The sequence below is a fragment of the Onychostruthus taczanowskii genome, unplaced genomic scaffold, assembly GCF_017590055.1.
Source record: "Onychostruthus taczanowskii isolate IOZ18803 unplaced genomic scaffold, ASM1759005v1 scaffold38, whole genome shotgun sequence".
NCBI classification, from domain to species: domain Eukaryota; kingdom Metazoa; phylum Chordata; class Aves; order Passeriformes; family Passeridae; genus Onychostruthus; species Onychostruthus taczanowskii.
In genome coordinates, this window is record NW_024501237.1 from 5993885 (window position 1) to 6013207 (window position 19323).

Genomic DNA, 19323 nt, shown 5'->3' on the forward strand with positions numbered 1-19323 from the left:
CTGATTATCATCACACAGAGGGATTGGTATTACATAAGAGGAGAAAACCATACAGCCACTACATAATTACATTATTGAGAGAGAGCAAGGAAGGGAAAGGATTAAAACCACAGCAGAAGACAGATGAGCAGTTCTTAGCCTTCCTTCCAAGCAATGAGAGACAGACAGCTCTAAGTGGGTTGCCACAGGAAATATCTTGTTTATCCTGAAACATTATGTGCTGAGAGTTGAGTTTAGAGTTTACAACACATGGCTTGAGTTTCCAGCCAATTGCTGAAGGCATCTGTGGCTTCCACCAGATCTAGGATTGGAAATATTTGCCAAAGACATTTAAGATTTTCACTGGATAGCAGAAAGACTCCAAAGAAATGCCCAATAAAAAACCCAAATCAAAACAACCAACACTGAGATCCGCCCCCCAAACCTGGACCTCCAGATCTCATATTACATTGAATTATTTAATGTAGTCTCTTGAAGAGCACACAAACTTTAAAGCTGCAATAAAAACTGGTCTTTACAGCTTCTTAACTATGGCTGTCCTACAAGAGTGAATCACCCATGAGAGTAGGGGAAAAAAAGAAGCAGAAGTTATTATAGAAATTATTACAGGGTAACTTCAAATACCTTAGCACTAGGCATTACTTTGAAGCTGCACTTTCATTCCTCCCCTATGACTTTGTGGCAGGAACATACTTCCTTTTTTTTTTTTGCTGATTTTTAGAGTTGAGCCTTCATTATGCCTTTATTTTAAGGATGTAAAGGTGAAAAAAGACATTTCTAATCTCACAAGTAAAGTCCAAAGTCAATCTTTGTGTAATTTATGATGAAAACATAAATGATTTCGTATCACTGGAAGAATATTTATGAATAAACACTCCCAAGAAGTTTCACCTTCCTGTTTTATATTAACACATTTCAATTTGAGTGTTAACTGGAAAAGAAGAATTCTACAAAGGGTATACCTGCTTTGGTATCTGTCCAAAGTTATTAATGAATCCTATGGTAGCTGTCTCTTTTAAAGGATCATTGATGTTATATATGTCCACTTGTCCCTCATAGAAGAGATGGTGAAAGACATTTACAGCTTCTACTGCAGCAGGACCTTGCTGTTTATAGCCAAAGATCAAATCAATCCACTCATGCAGGTGAGCACTCACAAAGTCACATTCCAGAGCCTGAAATTCAGAAGGCATGCATTAAAATGAGACAAATTGCTCATTGGTTGAGTTTACTACACTTGCTACAAGGAGAAATGCAGAACATGACTTGACATATTTTTGTTACATTTTGACAAAGCTTTTAATTGAAGCAAGTCTTGCCTCAAAGTACTCTGTAGCCAAAAAGGAAGGAGAGGAAACACTGGTTCTACAGACCTTGGCAACAATCAGACACCAACCCTGAGCTCACAGACTGGCCTGTGACTCCACAAATTTAGCTTAGATTAATGTGCAGTGCTAAGTCCCAAAAGACATTGTACTGTCACCATTAAAATTTAAATTACCTCCCGATGGACTCTGATAAACTCACGAGGATCTCCTTTTGCCCATGGAGGGAGTATTACATCACCAAGTTTAGTGCCATTTTGTTTACAACCTAATAAAAAGAAAAAGAAGGAAAAAATTTGGACAGAAGCATTGAAAATGAACTGCAACAGCAAAGGTGAAAAAAAGTGAAAAAAAAAAAAAAGGAATCAAATTCTAATATCATGTATGGTTAAAGGAAGCTATTTCAGTCTTTTGTTTAAAATACCACTGTGGTTTTAAATGTCAGGCAATAAAACATGAAAAATTCTGCCCCGGTTGTTCATGTAAGATGGCTTTCAGGAGAAAGAATCCAAACACTCCTCACTAAGGCTTCTGAAGAGGAAAACAGCATTTTATCATAGAATGAAATGTCATTTTACTCCTGAGAATAGCCTATACTCCTGTGATGTGCAGCCAAATACTCATTTCCTAACATGCAGAGCTAACTGGTATCCCCCACAAGCTCCATGCCCAAGGATACTGCCAATTCCCCTGATATGCCCATGGCCTGGGCACAATACATTCAACTCTGTCCTGGACAGCCCCCTTCTCACTCTGGACATCAAATAGTGGCATGTTGTGATCAACAAAAATATATCTGGTAAAACTCCTCAGTTATATTCTTGTTCTGTCACTTGTTGTCAAGAGACAATTCCACACTTCCCATTAACTCAGAGGAACACCTCCAAATTTCCAACTTTATAGGGGCACACAAAAAATAAGTGCAATGCTCCAACAGAAACATTACTTGCATCAACAAACTTCAAATCTTCCTTTCTTTTCACCTGGCAGGATGGGAAGCAGGATTGCTACAAATTACCACAGTCAAAAGTACCTCAGTGTTTGGCAATTGTTCCTAAAAGAGCCTTTTCTACTGTTGGTCCAAATGCTCAGTGAAGAATTTCCAGTGGTTACAGTCCAAAATTATCAGATACAAAGATAAGTGGACAAGAGCTCAACATTTTTTCAGTAATACCCATATTCTTTAGTGTAAAATACAGATGGAAGAGCTTTTGCAGTGTTCTTTGGGTTTTGCTTTTCTTTTTTTGTAAGGTTGTGCTTCCAATCTGTTACAATATTTAGAATAAAGGACTGCAGGCTGTTAAAACCTATAATTTCATTAATCGTTATTATTGGTAATAGATTCACAGCACAGAGCTCAGAATATAAGAGCTTAATACCAGTGTTAAGAATGACATATAGTAAGTAACATGCATCTCCAACAAACAGGTCTCCTACACGACTCCTGATGAATAATCACTGTCACAAATGCTGTGACGATTCAAAAACCTTTAGGAATATTTTTAAATTAAGTTCTAAAAATGAAGATTTGTCAAACAGATTTTTGAGAAGCTTAAAAAAATTAACAACAAAGATGGCGAACACTATCATGGAATAGGTTACATGGAGAAAAATGCAAAGCAGAGAAACTCTAAGTAAAATGTGTTTATCTGTACATTTTGAACTGGTAAAAAACCCAAAACTGAACACAAAAATACACCCTCCAAACAAAAGTATTTTCAGGGACTAGTTCTGCAATTCTCAGAAGACACTTTGTACTAAACTGCTTACAATGAACACTCTCGGCTTGAGAAAATACCTGAAGTCTGTGTGGCTCTGTTCTCCCACCCACAGCACTGCTATCAAGCTGTTTTTGCCTACCTAAGTCAAAATTGTTGGAATTGAGCAGGAACTCGGGGAGGTAGAAGAACTCTGGGATGAGCTCCTTCACGTCTGCCATGTTGTGCTTGGAGGCGGAGTACCAGGCCTCGCGCACGCTGTGGAACATGCGGTCAGCCAGGTCGAAGTGACCGCCCTGCCAGGCAGAGAGAGGAGCACGTCAGTGTCACAGCACTCCCCAGCATGGCAGGCTTTGCCAGGAAGGTAAATCAGAACATCCTCTGCCAAATGAAGACACTAGTACATAGCATATTTCTTTCTTTAATGCAGCCAGTCCAATCAGCTGCATTACTTTCAGGTACATGATAACAGAAAATATAGATGCAGATAAAGAGAACTTTAGGAAAAGATTCATCTGTCTGATTTCATATCTCTTTCAGAGATATTCTCTTTCGTATTCTCTTTCAGAAAAACAGCAAAATATTTTTCACAATAAAACTCGTTTTGGTTTTTGTCTGCTGCTACTTTGTTTTGCGTACATCTAGAAAAATGTTCAAACTACAAGGGAAAAAAAAAAGGTGAATTCCATCACATCTTTTTAAAAGACATACCAAAAACCTGCCAGGCAATAAGGACTCTGCTAAAAGATGTTTTTTCTATGATATTTGATGAAAACAAAGCTGGCTGATCTTATTTCCTATTGATGTTTGAAATACACAGCAGACAAAAAACTTGAAGTGAGGTGATGTAATTTTTACCTGTAACCGTAAGAAAATCTGAGTAAAAGGCTCCATCCGGACAAGATAGGAAGCCACGATCATGGCTGAGGAATAGTGAGTCCCATAGTGATAAGCTGGGGTTTCCCCTGCAGATTAAAAATCATATACATAGGAGAAATAAGGTAGTTAGGTGACAGAATCATTACTAATGGAAAAAAAAAATTAACACTGCATTTTAATTACTCTGTGGCCTTGGACACATTCAGAACTGGAATTTGTGATTTTCATTCTCAGATGTCTGAAAGCTTTATGTTTTGTCCCTTGAGTTTGGGCTGCAGTGAAGTAGCCTTAATTCAATAGGGCTCTGCAAAGCAGTACTGAATGGTTACTCATTTTTTATTTTAACTAATTGAAATGTTGCAGTGCAACTACAGTGATTTCTGCTGAAGACACATTTTTAAAAAGATCCTTTTTTAATTTTTGGTCTTATTTTTTACTATGGATTTAAAATCTTGGGCAGAAATACTTAACAGAACTGTTGCCTACAGATTTTGTACAGCTTTTACTTTCTTAATTTCATGGCAAAATGTCTGCACAAGCACATTTAGAAAATAGTGATTTGTTTCTAAAAATGAAATGTCTTTGCCACCTACTTCTGTTTGACACAGAACAGCACTGCAGTAGTTAAACAGGCCTCTATCTTCAATGAAAGCACACAAGAAAACTTGTCTTGCCAAACAAAGAAGTTTTATTTTCAATATATAAGGAAGCTCTAAAATCATGACTAGGTAACTTAATTGCATGTCATTCTGAGGCCTTTTTAGCCAAGAAGCTGCTGTTTCCTTAGCCAAAAAAAACACACTTTAAGATTAGATATGTAAAAGTTAGAGTACTGCTAATGCAGAAGCATTTGCATTCTTTGTACTACTAATTTTCATGCAGCAGCAATCAAACTGTGTTAGTGTACACAGCTGTTTGTGTGCTTCACGTGCTGCCCATTCCAGTCTTTATAAAATACAAAAGTCATCTAAATGTGCAACTGTTCTGTTTTTGTTTTTACATATAAACAAAGATGTAATTTAGATTTTAAACAAACAACACAGAAAGAAAGCCAATGTCCAATTATTCTAATTTAGACTTGGTTGGACAGTCAGCAAAAAAACCATGGTAGAGTTCTGCACATCCAAATCCAAATCTCTTCACCCACATTATAAAAAAATCCATGAGTCCCTCCTATGACGCAGGTGCAGGTTCCTCTGCTCTCTCTGCAGGATGGATTATTACTCACCATTGGGATCTTCCCAATCCTTGTATCGCTTCTTGTACTGGGCTAACCTGTCCTCTGTCTGAGCTCCCATGGGCTTGGCCAGGTTTCTGAATGTTTTGGGATTTGTAAGATCCAGTTCCTTTAAAAATAAATCAGACAATTATTTTATAAAACCAAACCACATCCTTTGAAAACTGCTGATTACCACAGTTAACACCACCTTCCTCCTAAGGCTGTTATCCCTGCTTTCTACACACACAGGAAGTGCAATGTTGGATATGCTTAAAACAGTCCTTCAGTCTGATCCAAGACAGCCAGCATGCTTTTCTGAAATCACATCTGGGCTCTGCACAACTTTTGCCCTGCTCCCTTTATCCTATCCCCAGTTTCCCCTAATTTTTTCACAAATACTCAACAAGTCCCCTAACAATATTTTATGTAATGGTCTAGTTGGTGGCAATGGCTGTCCACAGAAGCATTAATAGGATGTTTCACCTTTTTCAAAAGCATATTCTTTCACCGTGGGGTCAGATTTCATAGTAGCCCGTACCATAGTCTTCTGGACAAGGATGCTTTCTCTGTGAGCTTAGCATACTTTAGGATACACAGTTTAAAGCTAATGCAGACTTTTACAGGAACTGCTGCAAGGTAAAGGGGCAAATGTCTCTCTCTGGATCCCAGCCCTCACCTGTGCACAGACCAACAACATCTGTAAAATCAGCCCAGCCAAGATTCTCTAATACCCTCCCTGTTGAGAAGTGGGAGAAACAAAATAGAAACCTTCAACTTATACAAGATTACAATCAAGGCCAACAAGATGTTTTATTTACCTCTGAGTCATAGTCTGCGAGGATCCAGGGGAAGACAGGGTACTGCATGAGGTCGTTATAGGATCTGCCAGCCAGAGTGTTCAAGTGCATCAGGTACTGGAAGTTACTGATTTCTCCTCTCTTAAGGAAGACAGATAACAGCACAGTAAAGTTTTCACTTTACAACAATCAAATGTCAACCTGCCAGACTGTCAATGTGCAGCCCTCTCCAAACATAAAAACTTACTTCAATATTGCAATGCTCACTCTACCTTTATTACAGCTCTCCCCCTGCAATTCAACAGTAGAACCACTTCCTATTTGATGATGATACCATGAAATACTAAAAATTAAATGCTGAGATACACTTTCTACAACAGTATGTTCCACCTGTTAGAACTAAGAGGATGCAACTTATGTGTATTAATTATTTATGTATCACTACAAAATGTGGAATTTAATACAAAAAATATCCCAGCACTTTCATACTTACTTCCCATCTTTGAGTAACAGATTTTTCTCCCACTAAAGTGCTAAGCAAGCCAGACCTAGCGGGAAGAAGAAAGTGAATTTCTTGACTTTGCAGTAAGAACTGGGTTACATCTTCACAAGACAACCCAAAACTTCAAGATTAAAAATTGTAAATTGCAACCATTAGAAGAACATCTCTCTTTTCCTTTTTGCAGTACCTTTTTTTAGAATTCTAAACACACACTGTAAAAATTATGCATGTTAATTACGCAATTCAGTGCAAGTGGTGGCTGATGAGTGAAATATTTTTAACAACTTGGATAAATCTGATGGCTTCAGCACTCCAATACCTTTCAGAATGTATCAGTATACTGATAACGTTAATTCTGATATTCTCCAAATAATCATGATAGCAATGCAAACATAATTTATTGGAAACTGATGAGCCACAGAGGTTGTGAGGAACAGAACCACCTACCCTTGCTCTACGCTGGTGTTTGGTCTTTGTCCAGACACCGACTCCGAGCTGTCGGTCAGAGAGGGCACCACAGCCAAAAACCTGCAGCAGCAGTTAAAAGATTCTGATTAGCGTTTCTGCCCTCGGGATGTCATCTCCTGAATAGCAGCATGCATTCAGTACAGTTACACACTTCCTTTTGAGCACCTCCACAACATCTCCAACAAAATTGCAGGAGCTTCTTCAAGCTCCTGCAATGTAAGTGCCTTCTAGCAGCTCTTTCCTGCAGCAGTAAGGTGCTAGCAGGCACCAAAAAAGCCTCCACATAGGTATTGGCAAACATTCATGTTAAATACTCTAATTTATTTTAACATTACCTTTGATAAACTTTGTTTCTAACCCCTTTCTGGAAAGCTAGAAGATAGTTCCGTCCATCTCCTGAGAAAACTTCAATTGCAATTGGCTGAAAACAAAGAGAAAAAACCCATGTCAACGATAACTTATTATCTTGTCACCTCTGAAGGGCAGGCACAGACCAGTTTAGTCATGCTACATGTGGCACTAAATTATGGTGAAGCAGACTTGGAAGCTTAGTGCAACCAAATGTTTTATTTTTGGACCACTGACATTGACTAACACGCCCAAAAAAACTAGATCTGGGTAAGTTCCAACAAGGATGCCCAACCTAAATGCTTCAATTTCAACACAGTCAATAGCTTTTCTTTCCAAATATTCTTCAGTTATGTATTGATTTTCATTTCTAAAAATTACATCATCAAAACACTCCAAATATGCCTCCCCCTATCCAAATATGGTGTCCAAGTTACCTGCAAAAGGTATCTCCTTTTATGCACCTCCTTGATATCTTCATATGCAAAAATGCTGCAAGTTCTTTTGAGCTGACTTGGACCTTGCCTTGCTCCCCTAGGTATGATTGGCTCATGCATCCTGTAAAGGAACATAAACAGGCACGACATAAGTGATTAAAAAGAAATTTTCTTCTTGGAAAAGAATTATCCAATTAATTTCATATGAGAGTCCAGTTACAGAAACAGCTGATAGCATGTTTTCACAATATATCATACTACAAATTGCTCAGTACCTGAGGTCTTCCTGCATTGTACATTATCTTAGAACTGACTCCTCAAAAACCTCATTGAATACTTCTTGTTCAGCCTCTAAGGATCAAGGAAACTCCCTACAAATGTACTCACTTTGGAGGCAGCGTCTCGATGTCCCGTATCTCCCTGGTGGCTGTCATGGTAAACCCATCGATGACATAGAAGTGCTCTTTTCCAAAAAGCAGCAGCCCCTCACTGGTGTCAAGACCCTGAACCCGAGCACAGCGGTACATGTGCTGGATCTATGAGGAAAAGCAGATGCTTAGGGAAAGCAGGTTAAGGAGCACAGGCTCAGACCCCTGCTCTGGTACACAAGTCCCAGACACTGCTGTATCACTTGCACATACAGCAAAAATCCTGTCAGTCTCTCTCCCCTTTAATCAGGTCTAATCCCAGTGACTAGTAACTGGGGAGGAGGTTGGATAAAGTCTCATTGGTATGATATAAATGTATCTATTTACCAGTTTTATCCACTTGCATGACACTGCCTGAACATATTTTAGAACCTGCAGCCTACTCAACCATGATCACAATGCTATTTAATGGTATACTTCAGGTGGACAAAGCCTGAAACACCAAATATACAGCATGGTAAATCACCAATGATCTCGGGGATAAAATACTACTTATCAAGGCTTCCCATTCTAATGAAGGCAACAATTAATTAGGAACAGCGTGCCAAATTCAGTGCCTATATTTTCAATGTTTATTTTCTATTCTGATCTTTAAGTTGGCAGGACAATAAACCAAGCGTGGGATAGCTCATAGCCTTCATTTCAGGACAGGTGAATTTTCCCTTGCAGGCAGAAGGGGAAAAAAAAAAAGAAAATGTTTCCAGTACAGCATTTTTAGGGTCAGGCACACAAAGTACACATTTTAAGGAAGAAGCTGATGAAATATACAGACCAAGGAAGATATATATGATATTTAGTCATGTTTGGGACACATAATGAAGAAATTCCAATACATTAAGTTCTAAGAGTGTTTGAAACAGTACCTTCTCTCCTTCTTCAAGAAGTCGAAGCAAAGTTGTATTGTCAGTCTTCTCGTCTTCATCAATTGAACTCCCCTCAATAATTTGATCCTGTGACTGGTCCTGGCTCTCATCATCTCCTCCATCAGGAGCAGAGCGAGATCGTTTCAGGGGAGGCTTCACCAGGCCTGGAAAAGAACAGAGACAGATAAATGTCACAAAGAGACATAAAAAATTAACGTCAGAAAACCTACAATCTTTCAAATTACTGACCCAATGCTAAGAGAGAAAAACAAGAGTGCTGCAGGACTTACGCTTGCCTTAATGCAAATGCATGAGAGGATGACAAACCATACCATCTAACCTTTGACTCTTGCAATAGTGTCCTCCCCATGCTCTGGCTCCTGCTGAGCTGTTTCACCAACGGTGTTCTCTTCTATGGCGTCCTGGAAGACCGCGGGGTTTCCAGAAGCCAGGCGCATGTAGTACTCCTTGCTGTCATAGCTGATGGCTCTCCGGTAGCGAGCAGGTTTCTTGGGAATAATGGAAGAAATCGCTTGATCAGTCAACTCCTCACTCAGTGCCTCAGTGAAGGTCTTTCAGGAACAGAGTGTGCAGCACAGTGCATGTCCATTGAGTGTTTTGTGCGTGCTCATATACCAACACAGACAGGAACAGAGACTCTTCAGAAGATCTGATCTGTTGGCTAATTTGCAAGGAGCTATAGAGCCAACTCAAGCAAACACGGGGTTGCAGAAAAGCCTGCAGATGAAACTAGAACATGAGGAGTAGGTGTAGCCAGTATGTTATGAACTGTCATAAAAGGCTGGGATTCTTGTGCTTAACATTGATTGCTCAGAAGGCCATTTTATCATCTTTTTACTCCCTTCCAACATATGCAGTTTATTTGTTAGCTAGCTGACTTCTTTGTCAGGCAGTATTTGAATAAAAAAATTGCCTTAAGAAGATACAGTGATGTGGAAGCTGGTATAAACTAAAAGCACCCAGGGATTTGCTTTAAGTCTCAAAAATTCTTCATTAATTTAGTTGCTTCTTTTTTTAGTAAAGTTTCTGATGGCTTATAGGGAGTAGACTGGCATGAGAATATGCATGTACCTGTAGTAAATATGTGAGCATTGTTTGTACCTTTGTGTGGTGTTTTTGGTCTTTTTTTTTGTGAGGGGTTTTTTGCTTTGTTGAGCGTTTGTTGTTTTGGTTTGGGGTTTTTTTTCTGTGTGTCATGTTTCCTTCCTCTTTGTCTGTCCTAACGCCCATCACAGGATAATTCTTATGTTCCTCACTTAATTAAGGAAGCAATATTCAGAACAGAAATCAAACTAGCATTATTACAAGTTGATGCTCTGGATGATAAAGATACTAAGTTCAGCAACACAGAAATTTATTATTCAGGTCAAATTGACTGCTCCCACAAATCAAAAATTTAAGGCACTGTAATTTAATTTGCTCAGTCATGTTTAACCAAGTTTTCACTCCTTATCAGCACGAAACTGCCACTTAAATGATGCTTGAAACATTTGTGGAAACAACTTGTGTATAACCTACGAAGAGAAATCCTTTATAGCACTGGTAAGGTGAAGAAACGAAGGAAAACAGTAACAATTTATATTAGATATTCTGTATAATAGAATTACTTGCATTTATATGAATTAGACAGTTGTAGAAGGTAATTCAAAATGAGTGAATGCACATTACACGCTGTACTTAGTGATGGGCAAGACTGCAACTCGAATTAACAGAGAAAGACATAATACTGAAATGCTTGCAGAGAAGCCACTTCCAAGCATGTCTGTTCTTTTCAAGAAGGGATTCATATTTTTTAAGCAAATGTGTTCATTTTATTAATAGCAAAACAGAGAAGAGTAAACTAAGACAAAATTAATATGGGCTTTAACAAAAGTCAGCCTTTTAAAGCCCATTATGGACAAAAAGGAGAAAAAACGCTCCTGAGATCCTGTCTTAGAAGGAAACACTTTCCCAGTAAGTGCTTCCAAGTGATGTGTTGCCCATTACTAAATGTGTTCCACTGACCAACAGTTCAGGTCCCAAAGCCACAACACTCCACACAGTGAGAACAGTGGTAGCACAGCCCAACACAGCCTGTTAGTGTGCAGCAAAGAAGGGAAGGTCTACAGAAAGTTTTATTAGGTGAAGGTTGAAGACAGCACAGTAACATCTTCTAATGTGATTACTGAAAAAAACCCTTAGGTCTGGAATTGTTTACTGAAAGAGCAAGTTGAAAGCCAAACGTAGAAGCCTTGTTAAGACTGCCTAACATGCAGGAGAAGTTGTATTTATTTTACATTCTTTCGGTCAGTGTACTTGTTTCTTTACCTTTTGAGGAATGGTATCATCAGATGTCTCAGGAAGTCTGTTTGAGAAGTCAGACTGGAAACAGGGCATCAATTACATAAGCATCAATTACATCAGAGAAAGAACACTTTTGAGAAGAATGTATGATGGCATGTTCTCTACTTCATGTGAATTAGACTGTCACTACAGCTACTGTGTGTCAGACCACAAGCAGGCAAAAATATCTAGTAGTTTCAAATTGATTGACTTCAATTGACTGCTTTTTTAAAGTACTCTGACACTCAGACATAATTTGAGGGGAAAAAATCCTGCATGCTTACACACATGCTTAAAAAGACATAATAAAGACTGCTTCCTTTCTTATAAGCAGTGTTCCAAAATTAACAGTAACTAACTGCAAAGCTTTCAAAGGCCACAAATATTTCTGCTACACAGCCCACCTTCATCTTCACAGACTGATGAAAGTACATTTCACAAGTGCACCCAAACCAAGGCCTGTAGACCTTTTTTCCTTTTTTTTTTTTTTTTTTCCCAGATCACTGTTTTTTTCCACATTATGTAGATTAAGGACAAGAATCTAGACTGAACCTCACACAGTAATGGAACTTTCAGTCTCTGGAGGCTTGTGAAGATGCCAGTGCTGTTTGTTGGCAGGATCACTCAGCACACCTCACATTATATTGCAATATATCCAAATTTGCTTGGTTTTGAGCCAAGTGACTCTGTCCCTTCCCTAAATATATCATGAGGAACAACTGAACTTTACCAACCATTTAGGACAGACACAAGAATATCAGGTCATACCAACAGAGTAAAATATCTTTCTTAAGAAAAACCTATCCAAAAAAAAACCAAAAGAAAAAAATAAAAAAGCATTTTGCAACAGGGTGTGTAATCACCCATCCTAAACTCCTGAATACTTACCAGCAAGTTTGTTTCCTGCTCAGCCTCAGGCATGTAGGGATACTGAGTATAAAACATGTCATTCCGCACCATCTTTTTCCTCATTCTGCAGGGACCCTCAGTCATCTCCAACATCCACTTGTCCAGGTGGGAGCCGATGGGGGGCCCCCAGAGCCCTCGCTCTCGCAGTAACTCGTACTCGATTTGGGACCACTCCTCTGTCACGTATTTCAACGCATTCTGCTGACGCTGAACACAAAGGCATTTGTAAATGCACGGAATTTGAAAAATTATTTTAAGAATGAAACCAGACAGGAGGACTTCCTGTCCTTACTTGCACAGGGGAGAGAAGTTCAATGAAGCAAAGTTTGGTGGTTGTTTTGTTTTTTTTTTTTTTTTTTAACAAATTGCTTTAAATGACCTGTTTCTCTCAGAAGTTACTTCTTAAGATTTACAGCACGTAGCTCAGCAACCAGTTTGAATGAAATGTCTTTGGGAATGTTTGGCAGACACCACAGGGTGGAACAATTTCATTCTGGAAGGCACAGACCAGCCACTTTCTAATACTGCATGATACCATAAAATTTTCTTTGTGTTACTATGAAAGTAGCATTTAGACAATGCTTCTCCACATTTCCTCTTAGATTTTCTACAATGCTTTAGAAACACAGTGTATTTCCAATCACTCTCTTTTTGTTCCCTGTTTTAATTTTTTTACACTTATAAGGAATTTAAGCTTCTTAAAAAGAATTCACACTTAACATGTGATATTGCTACAAGAGTTTTCATCTACAACCAGATCAAAATGAGTTTTGCTATTTGTTTATTTGATTTTACCTAAAAACCCCGTAAAAATAACAACTGTACGTAAACATCCAAGCATTTCAAATATGAGAGCCCAGTATTTCACAAGCTTCATACTGAGAAATGGCATTGGTATAACCTAACAGGCCAAAGTATCAGTGTCAGGTAATTAGCACTGCAAGCCATCCGTACCTCCTGGTATTCTTTATACTGCATATCAACCAGGTCCCGAACCACTGCAATGTGAGTAAACATCCACTGGGAAATTTCCTAAGACAAAAACAAGGTGCCAAACAGAGTAAGACTTTATAAACAAGAGTTTGTTTGAATGAAAACCCTAGGAATGCACCAGGTTGCTAAACTTGCTCACAAAGAATAGTTCCTTAAAATAAACATTCAGAACATTCCCAAACAGACGAAGGTTGACACTGAGAAACACTACTTTTCCCTTCTTCCTTTTAAGTAATATTTTGTGGATGGTGCCTAGTTTGCTGGAAGTCCTCAAGACACCCACCCCTCCTCACTTTGCCCCATGGTATCTCTGTTTTCACTTATTGCTTCCTCTCCTGATACAACCAGGAACAGCTCCTGTGAGCTCTGTTTGTTAAGTTCTTCCCTTTCCCCTTCATTATATACCTGCTCACTGGGAAAAGGACTGAGACCACTGAGAATTCATTAATTTCTCAATTCCACTGATTAATTTTCAGCTCAGAAAGAGAACTAGCAACGTATTTTTCCACAAAATTTTCAAACCCCTCTTTCCATCTTGAGGGCAGAATGGAAAAAAACCCTACATCTGTATCACAGCTTCCATTTCGGTGTAGTATTGCAAAGTGAACTTAAGACCCAGACTACCACAGTCATGAACCAGAAGCAGCTGAGCAGTCTCACTGACAATGAAGGGCTGACTCTTAGCTTAATGTTACAGATGGACCTAATAAATTAGACACACAGAAGCAAGATGCCCAGTCTGAATAGTCAAAAAAGGGGAAGAAAACCAAGCACAAGATAATACTTCACACTGTGCAAGTATTATTGGGATATTTACCACAAATCCTGAACACACATTGCTGGATTTTAGACTGCATGTTATTTCTTGACAGAAAATACCTGTGTAGAGAGGTTGTGTTTACTCAGCCCACTCTCCTTGCGATTTCTCCTGGAACCAGTTAGTTTAGAGAGGCCAAATCCACTGCTGACTCTTGAAAGTTTGGACTGTGTGGCTGGGACCAAAGCCTCTCCTCTACTGATGCATTTTTTCTCATGAGCTGAAAGACAAAGTGTTGGGAGCACTTTTTAGAAGTCTTTTTTCCCCCCTCCCCCCATTATACTTGTTTTTTTTAGACGGAATGACCTTTTCTGTTGCTTCAAAAAGGGTGTAGCTGTACTCAAACACTTTCTGCAAATATACTGGCCATCAGGGAGATACTAGAAACCTGAGCAAATATCAGCCAGAAACACATAGAAACACAGACTGCAAAACAAGTATTCCAGGTTTACAAATATGTTTTCTGTACATCCAGGTTAACCTCAATTACTTCAGAACTGTGAAATCATCAAATGAGTCACATCTATGGAATTTTAATTTCTGCTGTCTAAACTCTTGCTAATACAGTCAAGCATCAGTTGATCTTTATTACACAGATGCAGAGCTAATCTGTCCATAACTTGTTGTCCACCAGGATTCCAAGGTCCTGTTCCTGCAGAACTGCTTCCTATGTTGAACATATTTCCTAGCCAAGAATTAGTCATAGCATCACTGCTGCTAGAGAAGGACTGCTCAGCCACCAATTTCCCATCTCATCACCAGACCAAGAGTTTGCAGGCTGCACCCACACATGCTCAAGAGGATCCCCCTCCCTGCCTGGCACATCTAATCCTGGGAATGGTAATAAAGCTCACCACAATCCAAAGGTTCATGAGAAGGAGCTCAATGCCTCTACCATTTTAATCCACAATATGCTATTTGCTGACTCACAGAGGGCCTTATGCACTGGAGTGTAAGAATATCCCTTTTATAGTCCAATTTCTGAAGGATTCATGTTACACAGTGCCAGTTTGTAGAGTATTTACAGCTACAGGAAAAGTTAAGCCTATATTAAAACATCCAGTGCATACAGTTCACTCTGAGGAAATCCAACCTTCAGGACAGACAAATCCTCAGTCAGGACTTACCTAAATGATTTTGCCAACACTTTAAACTTGCTTCCTCAATGAAAGGTCTGGCAACAGTTATATCCACTTGGCCACGATCATTGACAGGTAGTGTCACTTTGAAAACTTCTTCCAAAACCTGTTTTTTACTGTGGATCAGCTCTGTCCACACTCTGTTTATGGCTTTTAAAAGAAGCTGGCGACCTGCATAGGTACAAGATCACAAACAGCAAGCTCTCTTCAGTGTTCGTAGAATTGGTATTTTTACAGTAGTGAAATTAATAATTTCTGTGATTACACTGTAGTTTCTCCCCCCTTGCATGATGTGTGAAATGCCGTTGGCCAGAGCACTTTTTTTTGCCATTATGTATGCTATCAGAAAGTCTAACAATTAATTTTGGCAGGTTTTTCTCTGTGAATTTGAAACACTGGCTCTGATTAGTTGTGACTCATCTCTCACACCCATCTATTAATAAAATGAGTTTGAAAAAACCTTATACGAGTCTGTGTCTATAAATATATATAATTCTATACATACATTATGCTTCAGCATTTCTACATTTAATGTGTGCCTAAGTACCTGCATCAATATTAAATACATACATTTAAGAATCACCGAATACTTTCTTCCATAGCTAGTTCATAAATTTCCTTTGAGTGAAAGATTGTAAGTATGCCACAAAATAGTAACTGTATAGTTTATACCATATATTTCTTATCTTAAAATGAGCCACTTCTATTGTATTTAAAACAGTGCAATAAAACTGTATTTCTAATTCTGGAGCATATCCAGAAAACAACAAAGAGCTCTCACTATTTTAGCAAAACGTTAATTTATCCTCAATGTGTCTATCTTAGTACTTCCAACAGTCTTTTAATCTATTTTTTACGTAATTTTATACACACACAGCCCCGATGCCCCTCCAGAGAGTAACTGGGTAACACACACATGCCCCGAGTCACTGGGGTAAAAGATCAGTGATGACAATACAGAAGAGGCATTACAAGCATCTGTGGCTTTGTCATTCTCCGATTACCTTCACTGACATCTTGACTGTAGACTCCATCTGGCTCTATATCAGAGGGGATCATAATGTGCCATGTTGTCATCCGGGCTTCTGCTTCCAATCCAAACCCATCAACATTGCTACAAACACACAATGGATTAACAACCATCAGAACAAAAAGACACAAAAACCCAAGCCAAGATAAAGCACTTGATTTTGTATCAGATTCACAAAGATTAATACACACTACTACAGCAAAGCATCTTAACTTCTGTCCATTTGAGTTCTGGCAATTTGTGGTCACAAGCTGAACCAAAGGTTTATGAAGAGATGATGTGCCACAGATACTGGTGTCACTAGCAGAAGATGGTGATATTTGAAGAAACACAAAACAGACAAGGCCAGAAAAGGAGAACACTGAGATTTGATGACTGTTACTAAGCATCTTTGGATGAAAGAAAAGTTGTGGATCTTCTTGGAAAGAACAAATGAAAACGCCAGGCTGGCATTTGCAGCAATGCAGGAAAGTAGGTGTCTACATAATTCGTCACAGACACCTGATTTAATGCATGACTGGCCTCACTCAATGCTATACAGAAGAAATACCAAGATATTGAACTCGTATGAAATGATTCAACAGACAGTAAATCCAGTGACAGGACCCTCTGACTATTAATTACCTAGCACCAGGGTTTCTTTCTATCTTTTAAACATTTAGATTTATAAAAGGTTAACAACAAAATAGTTGGATAAACACATTTGTGAGTATTTAAAATACCTCTGCAAAAGGAGGTAAAAATGTTCTCTATTTCCAGGATCTCCAAACCTAATTTTGTCTCAAAATGAATTTCTTAAGGTTGCTTGCAACCCACTGGCTGGAAAATTATAAACAGCCCTCCAAAATTTGCTGACTTATTTGCAAGGTGAGTAAAAAAGGGTCATTTTAGTACTTCCCTGCCCTGGCTGTGGAATGCACTTCTGCCTGAGACATTTACCTTCCCACATGCAGATTAATCAAGCAGTGAGCTAGGCAGCTGATGAACTCCTGATCATGATTTCCAGGTCCCAAAATTAAGTTCCTGTTCACAGTAAGGACCCTCAGGGAATCAAGGAGAGCCACTTGCTGAGGAACAGTTTTGTGCGCTCTTGAGAACTGATACAGGATGGTTCTGTTCAGGCAGTGATAAATGGCATCCAGCGAGAGTCCCTGAGATCTTCTTTTTGACTGATGGGGTAAAAAAAAACATGATCAGAAGCAGCACCAACTCGTTTTACTGGCACACAATCTTCCGTTGAACTGACCCAAGCTCATTTTCCAGAATTAGCATCTTACTGTGTCAATTCCATCAATTTCAAGGTCTAAAATGACATTAATGATTAAGTACTTTGAATTTTAACATCTATAAAGATGCTGCTGATTTCTAACAGTAAGTCTTCCAACAATTTCCAATAAAAGTGTGTGAGGAAGGTTCCCAAAAATGTCAAAGCAAATTCAGGGAACTTCTCAAAATTCATGTGAGGCAAATTTAGTTGTTTATTTTGGGGGTATTTCTAAAAAATAATGTGATCTGAGAGCAGTTCTGACACAACCGCTCTTCACAGAAAGATGTGCTAAGAAAGCTCTGTAAAGAGAGAGCGAGCCTGAGAAAGAAAAGCATATTTCTGTGCTGACCCAAACATATATCACTAGCAGATTGTTTAGTGACATCACTCCATGCATTTCCACATAATCTGCAAAAATGGTTTTTCAGCCAGGTAATACAACAAACAGCCCTGTTACCTGTGCAATGAGCTGGATTATGAAGTCCACAAGAAGCTTGGATTCTTTGTTGAACATGCCCTGCCAAAGCTTATCTACCACACGCTGTGTAAAATAAAACACATTGTTCACCAGCACTTGGTAGCTTCCTCCACTTGTTATAGGCAGAGATGCATCTTCACCTAGGTAATAAAAAACCCCAAAGTTTTCTACATTTATCCAATAGCCCCATCTGCATAGATACATTCACATTAGTTTATGCTTTCTAGACTTCCATAAAAGAGAAAGAAATTCAGTCAATGAAAGCTAAAACCTCATGGCTTCCCTACAATAGAACTTTCCCTTTGATGTAAGCAATCACAGCTCTGGACTTTTATCTTTAAAAAAATTATTCTGAATTTTGAAAACATGATTCTGGATCAATTTTATTAATGCACTGCACCCACAGAAAGACTGTGGGTCTTATTAAATTAAATTTATTAAATTACTGCTGTGGCAAGAAATGGGGAGCCTTACAAGGAAGTTTGAACAGAAATGCATACAGTCTCTCATGAAACCTGGGATGGAGTTAAAGCAGCCCAAGAGCTTCTGGGAAGTCCAGCAAACCACCATGAAACGTGACTGGGTCCCCTAAGCCATGTAGTTTTTGTGAATAACCTATTTTACAGCTTTGGCACAATGAAGGTAGGGAGGGAACATGCAAGCACATCAACACCATTTACATATCAAAGGGGAAAAAATTAAGATGATCAAATTGCAACAAAAGATAACACTAAAAAAGTCACAGAATCAAAACCTGGTGACCAAATCAATAGACTGACTATTAAACTGTGCTATATTACCCAATAAAACATCAGCTGCAAGTAGGTGGTCCATCACTCCATCTAAAACATATGTCTGAAACTCCTTCTGCTGGGTTCGTGTTGATCTTTCAGGAGAAGCCTAAAAGAAGATATTAAAATAATATTAAGATAATTAATTATCTCTGAATAAAAGAGTGGGAGAGAGAGGGTGTTCTACATTATTTCCTTTTCTCTCAGCTCCCATGAACTACTTTTTTTTTTTTTTTCTCTTAACATTCTCTCTCAAGTAAAAAGTTTTGGCTTTATCAAAAATCTAAGCATGCACATCAAGTATATACTGGCTGCATGCAGTCTTGCAGAGCAGGCATTATTCCTTTTTAAATTCAGGAAATTTATCTTCTGTCATTACAGGTACTAGAAAAGAACACATTCTGAAAAGGTACATGAAACTCTCCACTATAAACGTATGTTCAACCTGTGATTTCCTCAGTTGACACAAGTCATCTCCTTCACTAAACAATGAGCAAATGGGACAGATAAAACGTTTAAGTTGCAGACAGAGAAATAACAGTAAGTTTGGCAGTGTGTACCTACCTAACCCT

General features: G+C 38.7%; 1 protein-coding gene across 6 annotated transcripts in view; it reads right to left on the reverse strand.

Annotated features, from left to right (window-relative positions):
- Window positions 1–19323, reverse strand: part of WDFY3 (WD repeat and FYVE domain containing 3) — a 153282-nt gene that overhangs the window by 12073 nt on the left and 121886 nt on the right. For all 6 annotated transcript variants that reach the window (XM_041411900.1, XM_041411904.1, XM_041411903.1 and 3 more), the window contains 22 exons: window positions 18761–18860; window positions 17940–18100; window positions 17155–17384; window positions 16190–16299; window positions 15174–15356; window positions 14109–14266; window positions 13191–13268; window positions 12216–12443; window positions 11313–11366; window positions 9325–9493; window positions 8985–9148; window positions 8081–8229; window positions 7694–7814; window positions 7244–7329; window positions 6888–6968; window positions 6432–6486; window positions 5960–6079; window positions 5151–5268; window positions 3902–4008; window positions 3186–3339; window positions 1502–1593; window positions 963–1175 (listed from right to left, as the gene is read on the reverse strand). In XM_041411900.1, the coding sequence (XP_041267834.1) occupies window positions 963–1175; window positions 1502–1593; window positions 3186–3339; window positions 3902–4008; window positions 5151–5268; window positions 5960–6079; window positions 6432–6486; window positions 6888–6968; window positions 7244–7329; window positions 7694–7814; window positions 8081–8229; window positions 8985–9148; window positions 9325–9493; window positions 11313–11366; window positions 12216–12443; window positions 13191–13268; window positions 14109–14266; window positions 15174–15356; window positions 16190–16299; window positions 17155–17384; window positions 17940–18100; window positions 18761–18860 (2931 nt within the window). The remainder of the gene's footprint in view (window positions 1–962; window positions 1176–1501; window positions 1594–3185; window positions 3340–3901; window positions 4009–5150; window positions 5269–5959; window positions 6080–6431; window positions 6487–6887; window positions 6969–7243; window positions 7330–7693; window positions 7815–8080; window positions 8230–8984; window positions 9149–9324; window positions 9494–11312; window positions 11367–12215; window positions 12444–13190; window positions 13269–14108; window positions 14267–15173; window positions 15357–16189; window positions 16300–17154; window positions 17385–17939; window positions 18101–18760; window positions 18861–19323) is intronic.